Consider the following 26,262-nt stretch of genomic DNA (forward strand, 5'->3'; position numbering starts at 1 on the left):
CCGGCCACGCCCCGGCGCGCGCGGGCCGCGGGGCGGCGTCATCGCGGCGCGCCCCCGCCGACGGCGTCACCGCCGCGCCGCGCCTCGCTCGCCGGGCGGGAAAGACGCGGCCGTTGGCCCGCGGAAGGCGCTGTGCGCGCAGGACCTGCTCCCCCCGCGTCGCCGGCGCCCGGGGTTTCTCTCGTGAGGGCCTCGCGTAGAGTAGAGTGGGGCGAAGGCAGGCGAGCGTCGGGGGCGGCGTCGCGCCCGCTCCTCTGCCGGCGGCCGGCTTCGGGCCGCGCGGCGCGTTCCGGGCCCTGATGCGCGTCGCCGGGGCGGGATCGGGCGCCGCCACCGGGTCTGGCGCGGGGCAGGGCTCGGGCTGGGCTGCGTCCCCGAGCGTCGGAGGGAAGGCCTGGCCCGAAGCGGTTATGCGAACCGTGCTCAGCTTTTGTTGTTCGTTTGCTTGTTGCGCAGCTTCTCTGGGCGTTTTCCTTCCCGACAACCTGGAACCTCCCAGGCCGAAATGCGTTGAGCTGTGCCGGAGCTGGTAGGGATTTGCTGTCATGGAGGACGTGGAGTCACGTTTCATGCACTTCCTGCAGCCCATCAGGGATCTCACCAAGAACTGGGAGGTGGATGTGGCAACTCAGTTGGGGGAGTACCTGGAGGAGGTAAGGGTCCTTTTGCTCCATGCTTGGGGGGGACGTGGGCAAGGAGGTGCTGGAGTCGCATTCTGGCAATGCTACCTCAGTGACACCTCTTCCTCTGCAATGTAGCCTGCTGGCCAGGGCTTCTAGGTGAGTGCTGGTGCACAAAGAATTTGGGAGGTTTAGGCCCAACGTCATTAGGGTTTGTGCAAGGTTTGAGCCGCACCATTCCTGCTTTGAGATGTGTGACTTATCTCACAGCTTCCTCTTCAGTTGGAACACAGGTATCCCCCCCCCCCCCCGCATTTTGGTACTGAGGTTCATTACTTGCCCGCAATAGCAAGGGCTGGTTCACACGTAGCCAGAAGCCACTGTGGGTGAATTTCCACGTGGGGCTTCTAATAATGGCACTGGCTGCCATTGTGAAAATTCAGGCTGTGGCAGGGGCACGCTGAACCTTGTTGTTACGTGCAAACCCAGTGCGGTTGGGGTGGGTAACACGTCACTCACAACCCTAAAACAGTCCATGGGTTCTGTGTGGCTTGTTAACCACCTCAACAACCCACCCTTGCCGGGTTCACACGTAATGACAAGCTGTGGTGAGCCCCTGCTACAGCTTGAATGTTTAAAATGCAGAATGGCGAGCCCCATGGGAAATTCACCCACGGTGGCATGCTGGTGTGTGCAAACCAGCTCAGCTTGTTTACCAATAAGTTTGACAGTACTTTGTAAAACTAAATCAAAATCCAAGCCTCGTTACTTGTTTCAATTCCAGTTCGTCAAAATATGTGGAATCTATTTCTCCCACTGTGTTCCCTTGTGACCTCATGTTCTTATTCTGCAGCTCGACCAGATATGCATTTCATTTGATGGCGGCAAAACCACCATGAACTTCATAGAAGCAGCACTGCTCATCCAAGGTTCTGCTTGCATCTATAGCAAGAAGGTGAGGAGGAAGTCATAAGGAGGCTTAGCCTGAGTGGAGCAGAGGTTGAACTACAAAGGAATAGTTCAGCTAAATAAGTCTTAATGCTCTTTAACTTGTTCTTTTCACATTGAGAGACCAAAGTTAAAATATAAGGAGGGAGAAAGAATATGGACTCCTTCGTGAAAGATTATTCCTGAACTGTTTGTGAGAACGTTGCCAAGGCTCTCTCCACCTCTTCTGGCCTGACTCTGCCCACCATGAGGGTTGGGGGTTAACTCCTTTCTCCAAGAACCAGAGCAGAGAACACCTCTGCGATACCTTCACACTTACTTTGAACTCAGTTGTCCCAATGGGGGAAAAGCAGGGCATAAAGATTTGTGTCCAGGAGGTACTTATTGCTGGCTGATCCATTCCGCTTGTTATGGGAATGCAACCTAAGTAGTTCTTCAGTTTATCACTTGCACAGACTGTACCACAAGGATTGTTCATTGATCGTGGACTGTGGTTGTCTGTAGACAAAAGATGTTCGTTGCTGTAGTCTAACCCTGCCTCCAAGTGCCCCGGTCCTTTTATTGTCGTAGTTCAGGTTGAAAGTATATAAGGAGGGAGTTAACTTAGTGGATCAGCCAGAGGCCTCAGGCCCTGTTTCTGCAGATCGCTTTAACCAGAAATTAACCCAAGTATTGAACCCAAGACCACAGGCATGCTGACCAAGTGCTCTGCTGCACAACTGCAAGGGGCTGTTGGCTTTCCTGAGAATTGCTGGAAAACATGCTTTCAGCAGAGTCCAGTGGAATGTTTTCTGTTAGCGTCCCGTTGAAACATGCTGGTTCTTGTGCAACCGTTATTCCTTCCAGTGGGGTTTGTGTAGGACAAATTTCTTGTGGGTTGTCTCCTTGAGGATCACTTCCCAGCCTCGCCTTTAATCCCATAGTTTTTGTCTTCTCAGGTGGAGTATCTCTACTCATTGGTCTACCAGGCGCTCGACTTCATCTCCAATAAGAAGTGAGTGAAATGTTTTGAGATGGGAGGGGAATGGGTTTTCACATCCAAAGGCTGCCAGCACTCTTTCTGACTCCTCCCAGGAAATTCCTCACCTTTCTCTGCCTGACCCGCTGCCCTTAGTTATTGCTAAAATAGCTCTCTCTCTCTCTTGTTTGATTCAGTTCTAGAAAAGTACTTGTTACAGCCTCCTCCTTCGAGCTGCATTTGTTTTTGAGTTTAGGTGAATCATTCTGTGATCTTAATGTTGGAAATATTTTTCTGCAATATTAACAGCAAAGCAACATAATAATAATCTGCTTAATGGAGATGCATAGTTACCTTTTCTGAAAATTTTCAAGGACAGGCATTACCCCCAGGCATGGGTTCAAATCCCCTTATGCTTCGCACAACCATCATGTTGGAGCAGAACTCACAAAGGGGAGGAAGAGCACACACAAAGAGCACCCAGAGAGTTCCATGGGCAGCATGCTTGCAGAGAACATCCCCAGTCCTCCTGAGACAACGGTTCAAGATCCACACAGGGATCCTATGGTCCCTCAGCTGGTAGATCTCAACTATGGAATTGCTCTATAACTTGGATTCTAAAGCTGCACCCTTCAGAGGACCAGTTAAAAACAAAAAAAGATTTTTTGTTTTTAAAAAATGTTGCTTGTTTCCCTTTCTTTGTCTCTCTTCACCCCACTAATTAGGCGTGTGAAACTGCCTGCCTCAGTAGGAGAGGATGGGGCTGACAAAGATGTCAGCGCTGGACCAGCAGCTGAAGAGGAAGAGGTGAGGTCCGGGGTATGTGCATAGAACATGTGTTTGTTTTGTCGCTTTATGATGTAAGCCAGGGGTGGGGAGCTACTTTGTTCCCGGGGGCTGGAGCGCTTGCCCTGTGGAAGTTTCCCGGGGGCCGGATGCCTACAGGCTGGGCTCTGAGCCAGCACCTGGCCATTGGGAAGTTCCTACTAATGTTTAGCTGAAGTCTGCTTCCTTGTCATTTCCTCCACTGGTTCTTATCCTGCCCTCTAGAGCCACAGAGAACAACTCTGCTCCCTCTTCTGCATGAGAGCCCCTTAGATATTTGAAGACATTTGGACCTTCTCACTCAGTGAAGTCTACTGAGGGGCTCTGGATCTAATTTCTTTGGGAAATTAGAACTCAACATATGGAGTTGCAGGATTTTTCTGTCTTGTATTTTGTGTTATTTGTTATAGGTTTATGAAGCGCTTCACATTGAGAAATATTGGAGCAGTGTACAGTAAATTAAAAAACAATATACAAAAGGTTACAGTAAAAGTAACTAGAACAATAAAACAGTGGCTGGAACTGTAACAGTTATTACGATTGTAAAATATTTTTAATGACTTTGGTGGTCGGGGCATTTTGAAGTAGAACATGGGGGTGGGAATGAAGAACTTGGATTCATTTGATTACTAAGCTTTTAGGGTTTTCAGATATTTCTCCACCAGGGCTAGAAGCTTGGCTTTCATTTTTATTTTTAAAGATGACAGCTGATGTCCTTTGGTTGCAATAAATGTACAGTAAAATGCTGTGAGTGATCTCCTTATCAGACTTCCAGGGACGCAGCTGCATTAGTCCATTGCAACAAAAACAACTAAGTCTTACAGTGCCTTAAAAACAAACACATTTATTGTGGAATAAGTGGGCTAGGGTCCACTTCATCAGATGCATCTCTCTTTATACAGAGTTCAGATATGTATGGTGTCATTATTTCAGAATTGTAACCTGCCTTGAGCCCTAGAGATGGGTATACTTGAAAGTTGTAAATGGCAGATGTGGGCCCAGCTTTTCCTGCAGCTTACTGTGTAGCTTTGGGCATGCCCCCACCCTACCTGCTGGGGGGAGGAGGGGGAGAGATTCTGCCTTGCCCAGGGGAGTGTGTGTGCCACTGACAGAGTTTCTCTCTCGTTCTATGTGTAGTTCCTCTCTTTGGATGACATCCACGATACCAGCAGAGCAAACATGGAGTTGAGGGACGACCTGCAGCACAGTGTTAGTGATTTCTGCTGTTCCCATCTTTGCTTTTATGGGTGATTTCTGAAGCTGAATGGGATGTGAGTGAGAGGTCAGGAATTCAGAGGTGCTCATTCTCCTCGCCCCCAATCCAAGGCTTATGTAACACAACGCTTTTTGGGAGTGGAGGAGATGGCATTCAGACGTTAGACATTTTCCCCACTGGATTTGCAACTGTTGAGCCACATACAAGTGGTTCAGTGTATATCCAGAACACATTTTAGCGAATTGTGGCTTGCGTGTGGGGAGATGGCATTCTCTCTTTAAAAAAGAAGTGTGCAAACCACTCTACCCCACCCCACTTCCCCCCTTAAAGCCAGCCGGTATGATAAAACCTTAAACTCTTCTACAGCAGTCTTGGTTTTTCATGTTAGGAGCCCTCAAAGCAGCACATGGCTGTGAGTTCCATAGAATAATGGAATATTATGGAGTGCTGCTTTTCTGGCTGGCTTGTGAGTGTTTGGGAGGCATCCGACTAGCCACTCTTGGAAACAGTGCTGCTCTTACGCTCTTTTGATTTCAGTCTCTCAGGCACTGCTCTATTGTTTCTTCCTCTATGATGCTCTGGTTTCTTTCTGAAGAAGAAAATCCCAGTTGTTTATGCCTTTCTTAATAAGGAAGCTGATCCATCCAATTTGCCCTTTCCTGGACTCTCTCCAGCTATGCTGCACATGCTTTGCCCTCACTCCTGGAGATCTGCTGATCTCTTTGCTAACTTCAGCCATCTTCCAGCAAGGGAAACAAGAACCCATCAGCAGCTTAAAGGGTTATCTTGGCTGGCTGCAGCTCTCCAGGTGGGCATGAATGAGTCTCCGTGAGGGCGTAGAGACTCACTGCCTATCCTGCCCCAAACCAGTGGGCAGCAGATAACTTCTCCATGTCCCCCTGCTGATGCCCCCATTCTTGTCCCCTGCTATGCTGGAATCCACTCTTGTCTTTCCAGAATGTCGACATCATCCCCTTGACGCCAATGGCCCTGGTTCCGCCAGAGGAGGCAGAAAAGAAGGACAACCCCCTCTTCAGGTAAACCCCACTCCCTTCCCTAGCCTTAAGCCCAGATATGCCACCTTGTGTCTTTCTCAGTTTCTGTGAGGTTGACTCACAGGCTGCGGAGCTTGCTCTGATTTCTCAGCGAATGTTCATTATGTTTTCTTGCAGCCAGAAGGGGGAGATCTTGGCAAGCCGGAAGGATTTCCGCATGAACATGTACACCCCGCACAACAACGGCACCTTCATGCTGGAGCTGGCAGGAATCTCGCCCATACAGTGCCAACCTGGGAGGAACTGCGAGTGGGGCCGTGGCAGCTCTGTGGGTATGGATGGGCACAGAGCCCTTATTCCCACCAAGCCCACCCTCTGGTCACTTAGGAGATCTCACCGAGGATGGGACCATATTTACTGGAGGAACTAGGGTAAAGCTGAAGAAGCGTCCTGCAGGAGCAGCCCCGCCATTTTTTTGAGCCCACCATTTTGTGTCCCACTGTGGCCAGCCAGGTGCCTCTAGGAAGCCCACAAGCAGAGTACAAAAGCAACAGCTGATAGCAGAGCTGTCTCAATGCATGGGCTGGTACCGAGGCTAAATGAAGGTTTTTTAGAACTAGTGTCCCAAGGACAGCGGGCACTGTTTGGTTCATGTTCATTCTTGCCAACCACAAGAGTGCTGGCTGGCTTAGACAGAGGGCTTGCCGTGCTCCTGAACTCATAGGGGCCCCTGTTCTTGAAGGTGGTCTTGCTCCTTCTGCCCTCTTACATGGGCTAGGCAGGTCACATATCTGTGTGTTGCCTTGGTCTGGTCTGGAATCTGCCTGCTGTTTATGGGTGCCATGCCCAAGGATGTTGATAGGGGGTTGTAAGGCTCGTGGGCAGCCCTCTCAGGTGCCTCTTCCTCCCCTGCAGGAGTTCAGAACCTTGCCCCAGCAGCTGGCTCCACGCCCATGGAGGTCAGCATGTGCAAGACACCTGTACTTGTCCTGAACTTCTCTGGAGAAGGAGGTGAGTGTTGGCTAGCTTTCTGCACTGAAGTGTGTCAGGTTCATGGCTGAGAGGGGTGAATGCACAAAATCAGAGTGTTAGAAGAGTTACCTGGTCCAGATCCCAGGAAACCATTCAGCATGTTCGCAGGGCAGCTTACAAGATCATAACCACCGAGCAGGCCAGGCACCAGCTGGCAGACCCGACATTCCTGGGGGCAAAAGGAAGACTGCACAGCTTCCAGCATGGTGCATCAGGCCAGCAACTTGTGTTCCTTTGGCTGAAGCCATCAGAGAACATCCAGAGAGCCCGAGCGTGGGGTTCGGAGAGATGGACTCGTCAAGCGCCTCCCCCGTTGCTGTGTGTCCTCGTCCACATGCACATCTGAACTTGCGTCTGTGCATGTGCAACGACAAGCGCGGGTCTAAGGGGACCTTTACCAGAGGTGTGGTGTGCACGCTGCAGATCAATGCGTTGCACCCTAATAAAGTGGGGAACGGCTACTCCTAAAATGGGGAAATTAGACCTTATTTTAACAGATTTTTATTCTTAACGTGCACAAAAGAAAAACAGTTTGGTTGGTTAGCATACCAGCCCCCTGGCCCATGGACCAGTATCCTAGTTCTAGTAGGGCTAATATGAAGCTAGTGAGAGACGAAGATTGTGGGAACGGCATCTGCCGAATAAGGAGCGGAAGGGGGCGTTAATGAAACGGCAAGGCGAGGGACGAGGAGGTTACATGGTGAAGGCTGTTCATGTGCTGGGGACAACAGTGGGTCACAGGGGTGGAAATGGATCCATTTAGGAGGAAAGGAGGTGCAATAGTGTATAAGCAGCTGTAATGACCTGACTTCAGCTCCTGATTGTTCACCAGTAGTTAGAAAAATGCTGTGGGCACAGACCACCCTCAGGTTTCTCAGCATTAGTCCTGAATTTAATAATGCGGTGAAAGCCTCAAACCGCTCCTGAGTACTGTGTCATCAACGTGCCTGGCAGCTTTTCCATACTGCCGCTTCTGGAACAAGAAGGGATTCTTGAGCCAAGATGTCAGGGTAATGCCAGTGAACTGCACAGCACCACAATACACGCGTCTAGAGAGCCAGCACGTCTGAGCCGCTCTAACACCTCTCGGCCTGAAGTGCTCCGCAGAGCTGCTGCAAGGGTAAATGGATACGCTTAGCGTGGGGAAGTATTTTCATGCCAGAAAATGCGCCGGCAGTAGCAGGCCAGGCGAGTGGAGCAACGAGCGGTCGCCCCGAGTTGTTATTCTGCAGGGTGGGGCTGTAACCTGGCTCTTCTCTTGTCTTCCCCTCCACTGCCCTGCCTGAAAGCAGGTGCAGAAGCTCCTCTCTGTGACAATGACGACGGCTGTGACCACTTCCTGCTGGCTGTGCCAGAGGGAGCCCTGGATGCCTCCCCAGCTGGAGTGGAGGAGCACATGGCACGTCAGATGGTATTTGTCGGGGGGGGGGGGAGTGCTGTGGGGTTGTTTGTTCCCACGTGGGCGTCTGCCTAGCTGCCAGAGGGGATCCCGACAGCCCTGCACCTCTTTCTTCTAGAGTGTCTCCCAGAGGAAAGGGTACATGCTGCGGGAGAGACCCCCTGCTCGGGACGCCAGCACCCACGCCGAGGTGAGGGCCGGGTGGGAGACTGAAGCGCGTAAGGTGTGCAACAGCTGCTGCCAATGTCTCCAAGCGCCGCCCCCCCCACCATAGTTGGCTTTGCCTGCAGCAGTGCAGCCTCTCGTGCTGCCACTTCATCTGTGACCGCGCCATGTTCTGGCCCGCTCAGGAGGTGCCGCTGCTGAGCCCTGGCCCGGCCCGGCCCCTTGACACGACACCTGCCTTGGGCCTCTGTTTCCCTTCCAGGAGATGCTGGACCCCTGGCGCAGCCTCGACCCCTTCAGCTCCTCAGATGACAAGCCTCTGAAGAAAGGTACTGGGAGGGAGGGAGGCAGACTGGGAAGACTGGCTCTGGGAGATCCCTCCCCAGCCCCCGATCATCAGCTAGACACGAATGGAATGCGAGGAGAAATCCATTCATGGGGGTTTCCTCATGAGAGCTTCTTGGTGGTCTGTTCTTGTGGCCAGGTATCGTGTGTCAGTCCTGGGTGCCTCGTCATCGGGGTGCGTGTCAGAGGAATCCTTCCTCATTCCCACTGATCACAACAGATATCAGAATGGAATAATGGAAAAAAGAATCCCGAACTGGTTCAAAGACTGAAGGGTGATAGGTGCTGGCAAGAGAGGGGGGGAGGGGCTTTGTTTCTGTCTCTTTGCATCAAATCACAGATGCAGTTGTCAAGAGCCCCCCCCCCCCCCTTTCTGGTGTAGGCAGGCCTTTCACAGTGCCACGTGGCCTGGAGGATTTGCCTGGCACCAAGCGGAAGAGGAGGCTGTCCAGCAAAGTGCAGGAGTTCACAGCATGGTTTTCAGCCACAGGTGAGTGCTGCAGCTTCTGGTTCCTGTTGTGGAGTGGGATTGTAAGTCTGCCTGGGACCACCTGATCTTACCAGCACAGGGGTTGTCTTGCGCTTGTTAACTCAGTGATACTGCTGGAGGTTTGAGGCAGCCCGTAACCTGCTTTTAAGAACACACAATGTCCTCTTGTGTGAATATAGGGCTTGAGTCCTACAGTATAGGTCCGAGGCCGTTGCTCCTGGCGAGTAAGACCCTCCCTGCCATAATTCTTTTTAGTATAGCCTCAATCTTTGAACTGGGGTTTCCGGTGTGATGCCCACGGGCACCACTGCGCCTGTGGGCGCCTCTCCCACTTGGCCCTCATGGGCCCCAGAGGCCGTGTTAGAAAATAAAAGTGGCTGGTGGCTGCAGCCCAGTGCTTCACCTCTGGGTCTGGCCCAGCCCAGCTGCCCGGAAAAGAGGAGCAGGTGAACGGAGGAGTGGTAGGTAGCCTCCTGGGGGGCTACAGAGCTGGTAGGGAGCAAGGTGGGATGTTGCCTGTGCTGTGTGTGTTTTGCCTGCGTGTGTGTGTGTGAGAGAGAGAGAGAGATTGCACTTGTTTGTCGGGGTCGGGGGTGTTCTGCCTAGTTTGTCTGTGTGTTTTGCCTGGGGCTTTGTAGGTGGTGTGGGTGGGTCTTCTGTCTGCATGTGTGCGCACGCGTCTCTGAGCATCACCAGTTTATCTTCTGTGAAGTGTGTATTTTGATGTGCTTTGTGGGGGTAAATATGTGATTCGGCATTTGGGGCTCAGGCTCACTTCTGCTCAGGCTCACTTCAGTTTCTTGTCTCTGAGCCTCATCAGTTTGTTTTCTATGAAGTGGTTGTTGGAGCTGATATTTGGAACTCAGACTCCACCTCTGTCTTGTGCTTGTTTGGGGGCAAATTACTTTTAGCCTCACCAGCTTATCTTCTGGAAAATGGGTGTTTTGTGAGTGGCTGTGCCCACCATGGCAGCCATTTTGTGAATGGGCAAGCCCCCCTGTAGCCATTTCGTGAGAGCACCCACAACACTTTCAAAATTCCAAATGTGCCCACTGGCCTAAGAGGTTGGAGATGCCTCTTCTGGCCTATGAATGTCTTTGTGCCACTGCAAGGGTGGTGGTGGTGGTGGGGAAGAAAGGGCAAGGAGGGCTACTGGGCCAGAGAAGTGTCTGTTGGTGCCATCTCCACCTAAACATGCTTGCCTCATCTTCCCAGAGCACGACAGAACCGGCAGCCAGAGAAGCCGGAGGAAAGGCCCAACATTTGCTGGTGAGTTGATGCAGCTTGAAGGGGGCGAGTAGTCCCTTTGGTCCCTGTGGCTGGCTTCCCCTTTTGGCCCCACTCTGGGTATCTTCGAGACTCCTATGTCAGGCAAACATGGATCTTGCAGTCGGCTTTGCAATCCCTGTGCGTTGCTTTATCACCCTCATCCGTTGAGGTTTATGAAGCCACTGGAGGCCCGTACGCTCCTGCCTGATGTAACTGAGGGCTGCTCAGATCCCAGGTGGCCCTGTACCCTGTGCTATACCTGTTAATCTGGTGCTGAAAAGGGCTAACAAAGAGTAAAGATGGCTGATTTAATCTGGGAGAGGCCTACAAGAAGAGCCCCTAGAAGACCCCAGACTCATAAGCAGCTTGGTATTCCAGACTCTTGACCCCTGGGCGAGAAGGCCATGACCAGCATCATTTAGTATAGAACCAAACTTCATGGTCTTCTCGCCCAGGGGTCAAGGGTCTGGAATACTAAGCTGCTTATGAGTCTGGGGTCTTCTAAGGGCTCTTCTTGTAGGCCTCTTCTTGTAGGCCTCTCCCAGATTAAATCAGCCATCTTTACTCTGAAAGTTGCCCTTTCATGTTGATAAAGCCCACACATCCCCATGCAAGCAGGTGGGGGCCCAGAACGGCCATGGCTGCTAAGCCTCTGCTTGGCCTTGGCACAGAACACAGACATGATGGAGCCCCTTTCCTGAAGGCTGGCATAATTTATTTATTTTATATTTATACCCTGCCTTTCCTCCAAGGAGCCCAAGGCAGTGTACATGATCCTCCTCTCCATGTCATCCTCCCAGCAACCCTGCAAGTTAGGCTGAGAGTCTGTGACTGGCCCAAAGTCAGCCAATGTGCTTCACGGCTGAGTGAGGACTAGAATTTGGGTCTCCTGAGTCCCAGTCCATCGCCCTAGCCACTCCACCACACCTTCGACAGAGATGAAGTGACAGATGAACAGTCAAGGTGGGGCCGGGGGTGATAGGGAGTCAGTTGAGAAGAGAGCTAAGCCGAGGCTGGGCTGGATGCGTTAAAGGATTGGGAGGCAGCCTGGTGAAAAGGGGAAACCCTTTGGGCCCTAGGGAGCCTCAGAAGGCAGCATCACATGTGGCAAGGAAGGCTGAAAAGTGGCACTTGCTGTAACATGCAAAGCTACCTAGAGTTGGGAGGAAGAGGAGGGTGTGGATGGAGGTGGGGCAGGAGAGAGGGGCTGCAGTCTGGCCCTGTTCCTCAGGCAGTCTTGCATTTCTGGGCAGATCTGGAAGTCCTGTACTGGAAGCATGTGAAGGAGCGTCTGGCTGCCCAGAGGAAGCAACACAGAAGAACGGTGAGGAAAGTAGGCGCGCGTGTGTGCGTGCGAGAGATACTCACTGATTTATGTCTTCCATTGGGAAGGGCTGCAGCTTCGTGGTAGCGCCCCTGCTTTGCATGCAGAAGGTCCCAGGTGCGGTCCCCGGCATCTCCAGGTAGGGCAAGGAAGGAATCCTGCCTGCAGCCCTGGGGAGCCGTTGCTGCCGGTCAGTGTCAACAACCCTGGCGTCAATGGACCAAGTCTGACTCACTATAAGGCAGCTTCCTATGTTCCTATATGCTACCTTTCTGCCAATTTTAAATGTAAAGTCATGGCACAGAACCTCATAGACGTGACACAAAAGGAGGGAAAGGGGGGTGGGGGCTGTGTGGCTTGGGAGCCTTTCCTGTTCCTGGCAAAAGTAAGTCAGCCCACGAGTGCCTCTGTGGGAACATGTTGGGACGTAGCAAGCATGGTGCTCTGTGGAGGAGTCTTCTGACCAGGGCCTCCAGGCCTGGGCAGGGCTTCTGGGCACCCTCTTTCGGCTCATCATAATCCCCAAGTCTCTGCATTTTCCACAAGTGATAAGAGACTCTTTCTGTTTGGGGCTGAAAAGGGAGCTACTCTAGTGATGTGTTGGCAAAATATACCTTTAAAAACATGACACACTGTTCTCTAATGTTCGTAAGCCAAAAGTTTGTTTTCCTAAGGTTGCTACCGAGCAGCCTTGTAAGTAAACGGAAAGTGATGGCCCCTGAGTCAGAAGAGATGGAAAAAAACGGGCCCGGCTTTTCTTTTTTCCTGAAGCAAGACCCTCTGCTGCCCAAGCTGTTGGAGCAGCCCGATGCTCTGGAGGAGGAGCGGGAGGATGATGCCTTGGACAACGCCGATGACAGCGGGGCAGGTATTTCCTCTGCGCTTCTTTTGGCTTGGCTATCTCTTGGGAGATGGGATGGGGTCTTGGGCTTACCGCACAGCCCTCGGTCTTTTCAGCCCAGGACTGGCAGTTCCAAAGTCTTCTGTTCTCCCAGGTGCTCCGAAATAACTCCCATTAAATCGGAACTCCTTTTCTTTCAAAAATAAGTCAACAGCCCTGCTTGATTGTCCTTCAGATGGTTTGTGGCATTTGGACTGGTTACCTAACCCTAAGTAAAGCAGCCACGTATGTTGTCTTTTCTCCCACCCTCACTTATTCCCCCTTTCTCACCTTCAGTTTTAAGCCAAGAAATTTAATAGTGCAAGAGCCTGTGTCAGAATACTTATGTCATAACATATAAAAGTGTTGACTGTCTAGACATCTTACAAATGTTGTGGGATCTCTAAAACTGCCAGTCTTATGAGCAACTGCTAGGGCATTTAGCGGGTGGCAGCCCCGCAAACCCCTTTCTGGGCCCATTAACTACATCAGTACATGGGTGAAACAAGCAGTATCTGTTGGGAAATAGAGCACACAATTCCACACTGTCCAATCTGACTGACTTTGTTGGGGTTTCTCCCCTTTCTGACCCCTCCAAAAAGTGGTGATTGAGACCATAATTACATCATAAGTTGCGTGGCTAAAGCTGGTTCCATGTGATCCACCTTCCTGCATCTTAAAATACCAAATCTCACGGCATTATGGTTCTAATGGTTCTGCCTTGGTTTTGCTGAGACAGGCTGGAAGAGTTAGGAAGCTCAAGAGCTGCAAATCGGCATCCACGTGCTCCCATCTGGATTGGAACCTGGCTGGAGAGTAATTTATTTACATTGGATTGGATTGGATCCAGACTTAGTCATACGTAGAGTAAACCTATTGAAATCAGTGGTACTTTAGTCATGCTAAGTGAAGTCCCTCTGATTTCAGTGGATCTACTCTGAATCTGGATCCAGGCCCTTCTAGTTGCTCTAATGATTAAAGGCAAAATGGAGCAGGCAAGAAATCATGATCAAGGCATGATCATGATCACCACTGAACAGAGGGAGTGCTGATCATCTGTGGTCTCATCAAGTGTGGGGGGGGATGTGATCTGTGTTTCAAGAAAGCCAGCGGAAGCTGGTGGCTCTGATGTCAGTGGGGCGGTGTCAGAACTCTAGAGCCCCTGGCATAGCTCCTTTAGAGTTCTGACTGAAACCCGGGGCAGATTCACCGCCCCACTGAAAGCCATGGGTGTGTGGGAGCCTCCTGATGCCCATTTGCTGCTCCTTCGGCATGGGTGAACCTAGCGTGCTGCTGTGGTGATCTTGGACTCCATTCATGGGCAGCTGGTGTATCCAAACGTTTCCCCAGAGGGGCACCTCTTGCTGCATCTGCCTTGATTGATGTCTTTCTCCTTCCACAGATGACTTTCTGGAGCGGGAAGACATTCCCCTGCTCGAAGCCCCAGGGGTGGTGCCAGAAGGCATGATAGGTAACAGGCGGTGATGCCGGCCAGAGAAGGGGAGCCATGCCTAGGACAGGCCGGAAGCCAGAATGCACTGAGGAGCTGCCAACTTTGCATGTTGGGGCCTGTAGTCCATGGCTTGTGAACGTTGAGCACGAGGGGGAAAATCAGTGCCAAGGAAATCCATGATGCACACTTGTGTAATTGGGCTTCATTTGCATAATTCATGACTGTACTCTAAAGAAACAAACCAAAAGATGATTTAGCCTGCCGAGGTAGCTGAGAAGGGAAGCAGGGAGGCTGTGTTTTGGGGTGCAGCTGATTGGGTCTTGCTGATATGTGGGAGAACAGCGAAAGTCCAAGCAAGTTGTGTAGATGTATCAGCTCCCACTGCTAGTGAACTATTCCAAGAGCCAGTGCGAAAAAAGAAGGGTATGAAATTGGGCAGCTCCAGAAGTTCATCCTGCTATTGCCTCAGGCGCCCCACAGCAGCCGTGGGCAAGTCCTAGCCTCTTCTGACCACAGTTCTCCATGTACAAAATGAGTCGTGAGGGTGAGCATATTAAGAGACTTTAAAACTTCAGAGGTGCATTTGGTGGTGACCCGAGAGAGGGCCTTTCTGGTGGCCACTCCTAGGCTGTGGAACTCTCTCCCGTGGGAAGCTAGGTTGGCGCCTTCTCTGCTGTTCTTTGGCTGGCAGGCAAAGGCCACTTTACTCAAGGAGGCCGTGGGTCTGCTGAGTTGGGTGCTGTTTTGTTTTATTCTGTAGTTACGTTATGTTTGTTATTGTATTTTAATGTATTGTCTTACTGTTTTTAATCAGTTTTAATTGTGCCTGCAAGCCACCTTGAGTGCCATTTTTTGGTAGAAAGGTAGGGTACAAATGAAATAAATAAAAATCCTATTTAGGAATACATAATCTCTAAAGCAGAGCTTTATCCTGTCCAACCAGTGGCCCTCCAGTTGTTGATGAACTACTACTCCCATTGCCCCTCACTATTGGCCAGGTTGGTGGGAGTGGTAGGGTCCCCATCATCTGGAGAGCCTCAGGTTCCCAGCCCTGCTCTAAAGGCTCTTGCAGTTTTCATTAAACTGATGAGCAGTAAGCAAGGAATGGCAAGCCATTCCTGAATGCATCATGAAAATGCCTCCGGCAGCCTCAAGGCCTTTCTCAAGAGGGGACAGTTCTGACTAAGCTTATAATGCTTGCAAGGGAGCTGCCTTTACAAGAGTTTGGTCCAGTTCAGAGGTGATGTTCCTTGCTTAATGGACCAGGGTTTTATGAAGCCAGGAATGAGCACTGGGCCTGCACAACTCCCCCTTGTCTCCCTTTCTTTCCACTCCAGCTTTGGCACTTTGATCCTGGTCTCCTTAAACCAAAATTTGTCATTACATCCAAACAAGGACCTGCACTTTAATGTCAGGGTCTGAAACCATGTGCAAGCTCATAAACCAACTGATTTTGATGTAATGGGAAACAGTTAAAAAAGATCTGGATTGAAGCCCCAAAGCTGGCATGCCATGGGGAGTGTGTGGGTCCAACACTTGTTCCTGGCTTTAAAAACCATGGTTGATAAAGCCAGGAATGCTACACCCAAGCCAACTCACTTTAAATCCCTCCACAAGTAAGAGGGACAAGTGTGCTAGGTGCTGTATGGAATCCTGAACTGGTTGCAGCCATGGACAGGCCAATGTGAAATGAGAGTGATGGGGCTTGCTAAAAGACAGGGGAGGGATAAGTGCTTGTACACACATTTATTTATTCGTTCATTCACTCATCTTCCAGGCAATTATATTTCCCTTCAACTCCAGCCCTTGTGGATATTCCCAGGGTGTTTGGGGGGTGGGCTATACATGGCAGACATGCACAACTGTTTCAAGATGCTTGGGGTGACTTCTGCATTTGCTTACAGATCCTGGTGAAGTCCCCTCCTCCCTCAGCTATGAGGAGCTGGTGCGGAAAAACGTGGTACGTGTCCTGTTCCTTAGAGGGTGGGATGGGATACAGGATGTCTCAACCTTTTCTGAAGCAAGGCCTTGCTCAGCCTCCCACTCCTTACCTTCTTGCTTCCCCTGTTTCCTTCTGGGCTGGTGCAGGGGAGGAAGGAGAGGAGAATCTTCCACAGGCTTAGTTATGACCGGCTTTGCTAACTTCTTACTCCCAAACAAGGAAGATGGGGCTATTAGCATGACATATTTCTATCTCCTGTACTGTTGTGGGTGTGGCAGGGAGCTTTGGGAGAGGCAATTAAAGCCACTGAAATGGGGTACCTACATGGGGGCTGCAGAGAGCCCCATCAACTTCCCGTCCATGGGGCAGCCTAAGACGGGGCAAGATCTGTAAAAGGTGCAGGGATGAGAGATCTGTCCTTGGCTATGGGCCATGATAGCCTAAATGGATCCTCCACATTCAGAGGCAGCATGCCCTCGAAGGCCAGGTGCTGGGGACAAACCGAGCTATGTCAGAAGTGGCATCTGGAAACGGCACTGGCTGAGGGGTCCCTTTTGGGGGAGTGATGCTGCCCCACCAGCTCTCATCTGCTTCGCAACATGGCCCTCCAGGCAGAGAAGATGCTGCCAGGTTGTATTCTGCCAGGTTATTAAGTCGTAATTTGCCTAGGGTGAGGTTAAAAATCAAAACGAATGAATAAACAGGCTGACTCTTGGGAGCAGAACTCTTAAGCCACAAAGAACACATTTTTCTCCATGCCGGGGGCAGCACTTGGGATCTGTCTTCTCTGGGCCCAGATGTAAGAGATCCTTTTTTGCATATGCTCCCAGGAGCTGTTCATGGAGCATTCCCAGAAGTATGCCCGAGAGACGGTGCTCTCCCGGCGTGTTCGGGACTGGGAGGAGATGATGGGGCCACAGCTAGAACAACAGGTAATGGGTTGGGTGTGATGCCAGTGGGGGAGGTAAGGGGGTAATGGGTGGTCAAGTGGTGTACCTAATCTGCACCTCTTCTGGCGTAGGAAGCGCGTGCCGCCTTTGACATCCACAGCTATGGGGATTGCTTGGGGTCTAGTTTGGGCCGTGTGGGTGAGTGGCGCTCCTTCGCCAGCCTGGTGGCTGGGCAGCCAGCCTTCGAGGTCTGTCGCTGCATGCTGGCCTGCCTGCAGCTGGTGAGTATGACAGCAAGACACATGGGACGCACGTGCACAACAGCAAGGCTCCGCGTGCTGTGGTTGGGGGGCGGTGTCCGGGAATGTCCCTTTTGACTCCCCTGCCACGTTGGTTCCCCTTCAAGGCTTGTGTCTTCCAGCCTTGAAACAGTTTGTGTTTCTCTAGGCAAATGACTATACAGTTGAAATCTCCCAGAAGCCTGGTCTGGAGGAGGCGGTGGACACCATGGTGCTGCGCCTGTTGACCCAAGAGAGGGCCCACGAGCGCTTCCACACCTATACGGCTCCCTCGCTCAGCCAGCAATGACAGCACTTCTCCTTCTCCCCTACTGTTGTGTCTGTGTATATATATGTATATGTATGGTCTCTGTACAGCTTTTCTGAGCCATTCAGCCTGTCCGTACAGCTCCTCATATCTCATGAAAGGGTCTGCCCTAATCCCTTGGCCCCCTTCCTCTTTGCTTTTCTGCAATAAACTGTGTGGGCTGGACTACCACTAGCATTCCATTTTGAACACTGGACCCAAAGACAAGGACCACTGTAAGGAACCCATCTCGTCTGTCAGGTGCCAGCCAGGTGCCCCAGCCTGCTTGGAAAGCTGCCGAGCGTTGACAGTAACGGCGAGCCTTAGAGCGGCTCTCCCTTGCCTGGTGCCCTTCAGCTCTGTTGGTCTACAGCTTCCATCACCCCTGCCAGAAAAGCCAGTGGTTCTGCTGGGTGGGGATGATGGGAGTTACAGTCCAGCACAGCTGGAGGGCTGGTGTAGATAATACCGAGCTGTTCTTACCTGGTGGCTCCCTAGGTTTTTTGGTAGGGGAAGAATGCTGCTGTGCTGGAACTCCCTCTTCTGCCTGTCTGCTGATGTGTGGCCACCAGCTTCCTTCCATGAAGCTTGAGCCATCAGAGGTGGTCTGCCTGTTCTAGGAGGAGGAAACTGGCAAGGCCTGGACCCAAAGCACACGATTGCATGCTCTGGCTTTGTGTGTCATTTATTTCTTGCTGAGCAGTTAAAGGGTTGGCCTGCACTTATTAAATGTACATGCTCTGTAAAAGGTTCATACGCGTCTCTGGTGATCTCCCTGCAAAGGAGGCTGTGTGCTCCATCTCTAAGGTTGCTCATCATGTCTGTGGTTCCATCCTGTCAACCTCTGGCCAGGATGGTGTTTTCTGCACAGTGAGGGCAGGCAGGCAGTCACTCCTGATACAGCAGAGCTATCTATCCTTGTAGGAAGGTGTCTCCAGATTTGCCCTTCTATACTAAAGGCTCACCCAAACTAACACCCTTCTCAGAAACAAAAGGCAATTATCTAGGAATAAGTGTTTCAGCGGAAGCAGTGAGCAGGGCTTTTCTTACGTTTACCACTAAGAAAACCCTCTCTGATAGCTACCCATCTCAGCTCATATGTTGGAGGCACTTGCAGGAAACCCGCCACAGATCTTACTGGATGGGTAGATATAGGGGGGGGGGTCCTTCGTGACCCCTGGGGAGCTGCACAAACTACAAGAAAAAAAAAAGACGAACTGGTCTGTGGGGCTGGCAACAGCTGCAGCTTGCAGTTGTATTGGTGGGAGCAGAAAAAGTCATGGCTTAGGGTGGCCTCTGCCATGCCTCCCCAGCTGTAAAACCTGAGGATGACATACTTGCCAAGGCCATTAACCTAGCAGATACCAGGCGGCTGCTTGGCTTGCAGCAGCCCTGCTTTGCAGCTTTCCAGAGCTTGGGAAGGCAACAGTTACTGTTGGGAGAAGCATAGGGCCCATGTGGCATTTGCTGATGCAGTCACTGGGAACAGCAGTTTTCAATCTGGGGGAGGGGAAGTTCCTCAATGAAAGAAAGGGATGAACATGCTTTCTTCCAGGAGAGCCGCGGCCTGTCTTTCATAAGAACGTAAGAGGCGGCCTGCTGGATCAGACCCAGGGTCCATCTAGTCCAGCATTCTGTTCACACAGTGGCCAACCAGCTGTCGACCAGGAACCCACAAGCAGGGCACGAGCGCAACAGCACCCTCCCACCCATGTTCCCCAGCAACTGATGTACACAGCCTCACTGCCTCTGGTGCTGGAGGTAGCACATCAGGACTAGTAGCCACTGAAAGCCTTTTCTTCCAGGAATTTGTCCACCCTTTTAAAGCCATCCAAATTGGTGGCCATCACTACAGCCTGCGGTAGCAAACTCCATAGTTTAACTATGTGCTGCGTATATAGTTTCCCTGCAGCGAGCACCCACTAGGCTGTGTTGGAGGCTTCACACAGGATGACAATGCTCAAACGGCCTGGCCAACAAGCATCCCACATCAATGCAACGTGTGCCCAGGAACACACTGCAGAATCCTTTGCAGCACACAGAGGTCGTTACAGACACACTTGCGGAAAGCTGTTCCCCAGGGGCAGAGAGGTTGAAAACCACAGGTCTAGAATTTAAAAGCTCCAGCTTCAGAAAACTAACGAGTAGCTGAAACTGCATATCAGCTTCTTTGCTAGTTCCTGAAGTGAATTTGGACACATTTTTAGAACAGTTTCACAGATCTGATTTGGCTGGGGGGGGGGGGGGCATTCTGAGCTGCAGGCAGCAGTCCCTAATTTTTCAGGTGGAATAAAGCAGGCAGATGTGTGCTTAGCTTGCAGGTGTCTTTCTATTTAAGGACTGGGGGCCCATCCACATCTAACAAGAGTTTAAAAGCAGCTAAGAGAAAGGCTTTGGCGCATATCTGGAAAATGTTTGGTAACCACGTTAGAGAAAGTGTATGTACAAGGCATACCCCAAAAAGGTTTTTAAGAATATTCTTACCCAGAAATGTATACGGAAACATGATAAACACTTGATGTGTAATACCAATTCATAGTAGTAGCACTTCTCTTTTAATATAGCCTCAAACTCATCATCTCAATAGGTCTCCCAAAAAGTCCACGAGCATAAATAGCCCCCTCCCTCAAAAGAGTCTGTCACATTCAAGTAGAATGCAACCCTCAAGGAGCAGCCTGTCCGTGAGCTTGGAGGCTGTGCACACCTTGGCTCAGCTAAAGAGGCTCCTGTAGGTTTCCATGTGGCCTTTGATGCTCTGAGCAATGCTGGCTTCTGACTTGCTCCTGTTGTAATAGTCCAAGAAGAGCCCGTCCGGGCCGAGCAGGTAGATGATCACTGTGTGATCCACAATGTAATCGTTGTCTTCGTCTTTGGGCCCAGTGCTGTAGTAGACGCGGTAGGCCCTGCCAGCCTCACGCACCTGGTCAGGGGTGCCGGTCAGCCCCATGAGCCGTGGGTGGAACTCCCGCACATACTTGGCCACGGCCTCGACATCGTCCCGCTCAGGGTCAACCGTGATGAAGACGGGCTGGATGCGAGGCAGCCGGGCCTCTTGGTCCAGTAGCTCTACCACATGGCTCATCTTCTCCAGCTCCTCAGGACAGATATCGGGACAGTGGGTGAAGCCGAAATACAGCAAGATCCAGCTTCCCTTCAAGTCGGCCTTGGAGCAGGGCTTCCCTGTGTGGTCCACCAGGTGGAAGTCTCCTTGTCCTATGGCCACCTTCTTCAGTTCCTCAATGCGCCTCAGCTTCTCCTTCTGTGCCTTCTCTGCCCGCACGTACAGCCAACCCGCCAGGATCCCACCCCCAAAGAGAAGGGTGATGGCTAGCCGAGTCCTCAGCTGGAGGTGTGGGCCAGAGCCAGGACTTGGGGAGCTCCCCTGAGAGAAAGGCCTCCAGCCAGTCCTGTGCCACCCTGTCCTGCTAGGGCACGAGGCCACTCTAGCTCCAGGAAGGATGCCCTGGGCAGCTGCACAGGCAGGGTCAGAAATGCTGGTGTTGCCCATGTCCCAGACATTCAACAGAGGTAATCTGTTGTCAGTGGCTGTCCCACTGACCAAACACGCAAGCTGCCTATGGCAGGCAGGCTGGAGGGGGTTGCTGGCTTGCTTGCAGGCAAACTGGTACCTCCCCCAGAGGGCGGTGCATGGTGCCACACGCTGAGGGCCCAGGGTGCCGAAGGACCGAAGCATCCCAGAAAGAGCTGGAAGGAGAAAACTAGAGAAGATCATGATTGCGGAAGGAGAGGCACAGGCAGGGCTCAGGCCGGCAGCCTGCAGCTCTGGCAAAATTCATAAGGGCAGCAAAACAATGCCTTTACTACAATCCACCAATACAGTATGCAAGCTTTCATGTTACACAGAGCTTCCTCAGGCTACGTATCCATGTATGTTCTGGGGGGAAAGTGTTTCTGAGTGAGGGCACGTTGCTTATAGAAACCATCTGGACACAGGTGTTCAGATTCTAACAGTGGGAGTTTCACAGAGTATTTAGAACTGTCTTCTGTTAATGGAAATGGGGGGTGCAGAGATGCTCTGTTCATTTAGTAAAATGGATCCCTGAAGCGATCAGCTTGTATGCCACCCAGGAGTGAGGTTTGGTCTTTGGATAATTGCTAGTGCTTTTAAAAATATAAAAAAAGTATTTCCAAAGGGAGTTCGCCCATTGTGCCTCTGTGTGACCCGAGAGCTTTTGCACAGAAAATCATCTTAAGAAGACTGAAGCTGCAGACAAGGTCCCAGCACCAGGGCCTCACTCAGAAACAACCCTTTTCCCTATTTTAAAGGGCGGGGGGTGGGGGAGACACTTTTAATGTACAGCTTTAGGGAAAACTGTGCAACCCCCAAGTCTCACACACAGCACAGAAGCAAAGATGAGTTGGTCCTAATCAGGAGGTAACACCGCTGTCCCTGTGCATTTTGTCCTAATGGTCCAGTCTAGCAACTTGGCCCTGACATCTTGCCTCCGCCACCCCAGTCCTGTGCGGCAGTCCTAGCTACGTCTCACCCCCACCGACCAAGTAATGCCGGCTGCATGGGCCTCCGGCGGGCACTACCTCACACCGCCCCGGTACAGCCCCGCCCGCCCGCCCGCCCTCCACCCGGTAAATGGGGGGCAACAGCAGAGGCGGAGGGGGGCGGGCACGCAACATGCAATCCCAGGGCTGTGGCAGTCATCCCCCGAAGTACCGTGGACGGCGGGGGAGGGAGGCCGAGTGCGGTCAGCGTATGGCGCGCGGGCAGCTGCCGCACACCGAGCGCGCGCCCAGCACTGTCGCCGCTCCTCGCCCTTCCCGGAGATGCGGCCGGGGCTCGAAGCCGGGCCTCCAGCCTGCAAAGCCGGGCTCGGCCAGACCCGCCCTCCGCTGCGATCCGCGCCGGCATCGTGCGACGCCGCGGGCCGGGCGGGGCGCGCTCGCCCCTCCCCAGCCGAGAGCTAAGGCGCCGCGGCCTCGGCCGAGTCCTCCGCCCGGCGTCACGGGGCGGCTGCCCCCGAGCCTCCGCCGCGGCCGCCCTCACGGCCGCGGCCGCCCCACGGCTGGAATCGCCGCCTCGGCGATCCCCCCACTGCCCCACCCCCGAGCCCCAGCGCAAGCCTCGGCCCCTCCCCGGCCCCTGCGCGGGGGCGACAGGAAGGGGCGGGCGGCGCCTGGCGGGCGGGGGGGCTCGAGTCGCCCAGCAAGCGGAGACCGGCCCCCCGCCGCGCCCCTGCCCTGGGGGCTCCGAGGCGGACGGCGCGTAAGCCCGGAAGGGCCGGTCGAGCTCTGGGGCACCCCCAGAAGCCCTCCCCGCCCGGCGCGGGCTCTCCCCTGCAATTCGGGGGGCCCTCAGTCCGGCTGACCTCCCCGGACTCACGCAAGGGCTGCAAGGCCGCAACCTGCTGCAGCCCCCTCTCCGCCCCCCCAGTCCCGCTCCCACGTGCAGCTTACTTCCGGGTTCCCCTCCGGCAGGCGGGCTCCCCCGCCGCCGCTGGGCCGGCTCAGCGCATGCGCGTTGCCCTGGGCCGCGCTTCCGCCTCCTCCGAGCCGCCTCGCGGGCCCTGGCGGCGGCGCGGCGCTGCTGCACGAAGCGGCCGGCAGAGGGCGCCCCGACTCAGCGCGGCGCGCCTTCCGCAGCAGAGCCTCGTCGGGGGCCGTCCCGCGTGCGAGCGCCCTGCTGGGTGGGCCACCGCCGGGCCTAGTCCGGCGCGCTGCGCGGGCCGAGACCTCCCCTCCGCTCAGCTCTGGCCAGGCCTCACCTGGAGCGCTGCGTCCAGCTCTGGGCGCCGCACGTGAAGAAGGATGCAGACGAGCTGCAGAGGAGGGCAGCGAAGATGACCGGGGGCCTGGAAACGAAGCCCTGTGAGGAGGGACTGAAAGAGCTGGGCATGCTTAGCCTTGAGAAGGGGAGACCGAGGGGAGGCAGGATAGCGCTCTTCGAGTCCTTGAAAGGTTGTCCCGGAGAGGAAGGCCAGGATCTCTTCTCCATCCTCCCAGAGTGCAGGACACGGAAGAATGGGCTCAAGTGGCAGGAAGCCAGATTCCGGCTGAACATTGGGAGAAACTTCCTGACTGTCGGAGCAATGCGACAATGGAACCAGTTACCTAGGGAGGTGGCGGGCTCTCCCACGCTGGAGGCGTTCGAGACGAGGCTGGGCAGCCACCTGCCAGGGATGCTCTGACCTGGGTTCCTGCATTGAGCAGGGTTGGACTCGATGGCCTTGCCGGCCCCTCCTAACCCTACTGTTCTGTGATGCTTTGTAAGTCGACAAGTAGGGCAGGAGCGCCTGGCGCACCTAGGCTCTCTGCCTCTGATACTGGAGGCGGCACAGAGCCATCGGGACTGGCAGCCCCTGATAGCTTTCTCCTCCAGGAATTTGCCCGACTCCCTTTTAACGCCATCCGTATGTGTGGCGGTGATGTTCCACATCTGTGTGACAATAAGTCTGTGGTCATTCTTGCGTATCCCACTGACGGCCGTGTTTCGTGGCGGGTATGTCTGGTGAGCAAGAGAGGATTGGCAGGAAGAGTGCTGGATTTGCATCTGTGCGATGACTGACTGAGTGAGTGACGTGCGGGTGAAGCGCGTGTTATATAAACCGTGCTTTGCTGTGAGGCGGTTTAGATCAGAGGCGGGGAGGGGCTGTGGGCGTTGAGGACTCGGGGAGGGGGGTCTGTGGTGATCTGGGAAGGGATTGTTTGAGAGGGTGATTTAGAGAACAGTTCCTGAGAGAACCGAAATTAATAGAGCCACGCATTAGGGCACAATCCTATGTGTGTTTAGACAGGGAAAAGGCCTACGACTCCCAGCATGCCCCAGCCAGCAAGGCTGGCTGGGGCATGCTGGGAGTCGTAGGCCTTTTCTCTGTCTAAACACACATAGGATTGTGCCCCAAGAGTTTGTTGCTGCTTATTCGGTCAGTCGCTTCCGCCTCTTTGTGACTTCATGGACCAGCCCACACCCGAGCTTCCTGTCGGCCGTCGCCACCCCCGGCTCCCCCAAGGCCGAGTCCGTCACCTCCAGAATATCATCCATCCATCTTGCCCTTGGTTGGCCCCTCTTCCTTTTGCCTTCCACTTTCCCTAGCATCAGCATCTTCTCCAGGGTATCCTGTCTTCTCATGATGTGGCCAAAGTACTTAAGTTTTGCCTTTAATATCCTTCGCTCAAGTGAGCAGTCTGGCTTTATTTCCTGGAGGATGGACTGGTTTGACCTTCTTGCTTGTTTATTATTCAACAACTTATTCCTGTAATTTATAAACTTCATTTCTTTAACCAAATCATAGAACCATAGAATAGTAGGGTTGGAAGGGGCCTACAAGACCATCTAGCCCAACCCCCTGCTCGATGCAGGAATCCAAGTCAGAGCATCCCCGACAGATGGCTCTCCAGCCTCATCTTGAATGCCTCCAGTGTGGGAGAGCCCGCCACCGCCAAGTAAAGGGAGCCCACTACCTCCCTAGGTAAAGGCATAATCCTATGCCTTCTGCTCTGGACTATGTAAGGGAAAGGTATAAAGGGGGCAGCGCAGGGTTATAAGTAAAGCCTGTGTGTCCTCTCAGAGAGAGGGGTGAGGAAAGGGTTGGACCGGAGCCCTAAAGGGCCTGGTGGCAGCAAAACCTGGCAGGTGAGAGAGAAGGTGGTTCCTGCTGCAGGTAAGAAAGGCCTTAGAGAAGGGGAATTCTCACTAGGAGAGGGCAGGAAGTGAATTCCAAAGTTCAACTGAGCACTGTGTGAAGAAGGACTTTTGTCTGTCCTGAATCTCCCACCACTCAGCTTCATGGGATGACCCCATTGGGTTCTAGTATTATGAGAAAGGGAGAAAAATGTATCCCTAGCCACTAATGATGGCCACCAATTTGGATGGCTTTAAAAGGGGGATAGGACAAATTCATGGAGAATAAGGCTATCAGTGCCTACTAGTCCTGATGACTATCAACAATATTAGAGGCAGTATGCCTCTGAATACTAGTCACTGGGAAACAACTGTGAGAGGGGCTATTGCCTTCATGCCCTGCTGGTGGAACCTGAGAACTACAGACCAGTCAGTCTGACATCAATCCCTGGGAAAATTCTGGAGCAGATTATAAAGCAATCCATCTGGAAGCACCTTGACAACAATGCCGTGATTACTCGAAGCCAAGATGGATTTGTCAAGAACAAGTCCTGCCAGATGAATCTGATCTCATTTTTGGATCAAGTCACCTCCCTTGTGGACTGTGGGAATGCCGTAGACATCATATACCTCGACTTCAGCAAAGCTTTCGACAAAGTGCCCCATGATATCCTGATGAGCAAACTAGCTCAAAGTGGGCTAGATGAAACAACGATCCGGTGGATCCACAGTTGGCTACAGAATCGGACTCAAAGAGTGCTTCTCAATGGGACTTTCTCAAACTGGGGAGAGGTAACGAGTGGGGCACCACAGGGCTCAGTCCTGGGCCCAGTGCTCTTCAACATTTCTTTGAATGACTTGGAGGAGGAGGTGCAGGGAATGCTGATCAAATTTGCAGATGACACAAAATTGGGCGGGATAGTTAATACTTTGGAAGACAGAAACAAAATTCAAAGTGACCTTGATAGACTGGAGCGCTGGGCAGAAAACAACAGAATGGAATTTCATAGTGATAAATGCCAAGTTCTGTACCTAGGAGAAAGAAACCAAATGCACAGTCACAAGATGGGGGATACGTGGCTCAGCAACACTACAAGCGAGAAGGATCTTGGAATTGTTGTCGATCAGAAGCTGAATATGAGCCAACAATGTGATGTGGCTGCAAGAAAGGCAAATGCTATTTTGGGCTGCATTCACAGAAGCAGAGCTTCCAAATCCCGGGAAGTACTAGTTCCCCCCTACTCAGCACTGGTTAGGCCTCATTTGGAGTACTGTGTCCAGTTCTGGGCACCACACTTTAAGAAGGATGCAGACAAACTGGAGAGGCTTCAG

General features: G+C 52.7%; 2 protein-coding genes across 14 annotated transcripts; one reads left to right on the forward strand and one right to left on the reverse strand.

Moving 5' to 3' along the window:
• The first annotated feature begins 86 nt into the window (after nt 1-86).
• On the forward strand, nt 87-18,528 carry NCAPH2 (non-SMC condensin II complex subunit H2). 10 transcript variants are annotated; one of them, XM_084808860.1, is made up of 21 exons: nt 87-183; nt 457-653; nt 1,474-1,575; nt 2,507-2,562; nt 3,252-3,345; nt 4,489-4,560; nt 5,525-5,604; nt 5,740-5,894; nt 6,478-6,573; nt 7,884-8,005; nt 8,112-8,183; nt 8,421-8,487; nt 8,886-8,993; nt 10,209-10,262; nt 11,516-11,586; nt 12,358-12,454; nt 13,869-13,937; nt 15,824-15,879; nt 16,692-16,793; nt 16,883-17,032; nt 17,199-18,528. In XM_084808860.1, exons 2-21 carry the CDS (start codon nt 546-548, stop codon nt 17,337-17,339), a joined length of 1,872 nt encoding a protein of 623 aa, XP_084664986.1. In that variant the 5' UTR covers nt 87-183; nt 457-545; the 3' UTR covers nt 17,340-18,528. The 10 variants fall into 10 exon arrangements, with proteins under 10 accessions (XP_084664986.1, XP_084664990.1, XP_084664988.1 ...); XM_084808864.1 differs by having other exon boundaries at nt 7,884-7,993; XM_084808862.1 differs by having other exon boundaries at nt 7,887-8,005.
• A 1,262-nt stretch (nt 18,529-19,790) lies between these two features.
• SCO2 (synthesis of cytochrome C oxidase 2) lies at nt 19,791-22,823 on the reverse strand. 4 transcript variants are annotated; one of them, XM_084808873.1, is made up of 2 exons: nt 22,767-22,823; nt 19,791-21,055 (listed from the first exon to the last, which is right to left on the reverse strand). In XM_084808873.1, exon 2 carries the CDS (start codon nt 21,028-21,030, stop codon nt 20,047-20,049), a length of 984 nt encoding a protein of 327 aa, XP_084664999.1. In that variant the 5' UTR covers nt 21,031-21,055; nt 22,767-22,823; the 3' UTR covers nt 19,791-20,046. The 4 variants fall into 4 exon arrangements, with proteins under 4 accessions (XP_084664999.1, XP_084664997.1, XP_084665001.1 ...); XM_084808871.1 differs by having other exon boundaries at nt 19,797-21,041; XM_084808875.1 differs by having other exon boundaries at nt 19,797-21,041; nt 22,693-22,823.
• Between the last annotated feature and the right edge of the window lie 3,439 nt (nt 22,824-26,262).

Source organism: Heloderma suspectum, chromosome 7 (genome assembly GCF_057233095.1).
Source record: "Heloderma suspectum isolate Gila_16-S chromosome 7, 16-S_ref, whole genome shotgun sequence".
In the NCBI taxonomy this organism is placed as follows: Eukaryota; Metazoa; Chordata; class Lepidosauria; order Squamata; family Helodermatidae; genus Heloderma; species Heloderma suspectum.

Coding starts and splice junctions, on each gene's coding strand:
- NCAPH2 (XM_084808860.1), top strand. CDS start 546: ATGGAGGACGTGGAGTCACGTTTCATGCACTTCCTGCAGCCCATCAGG. Junction 6,574..7,883: donor GAACTTCTCTGGAGAAGGAG/GTGAGTGTTGGC, acceptor CCTGCCTGAAAG/CAGGTGCAGAAGCTCCTCTC. Junction 13,938..15,823: donor GGTGCCAGAAGGCATGATAG/GTAACAGGCGGT, acceptor ATTTGCTTACAG/ATCCTGGTGAAGTCCCCTCC.
- SCO2 (XM_084808873.1), bottom strand. CDS start 21,030: ATGCTTCGGTCCTTCGGCACCCTGGGCCCTCAGCGTGTGGCACCATGC.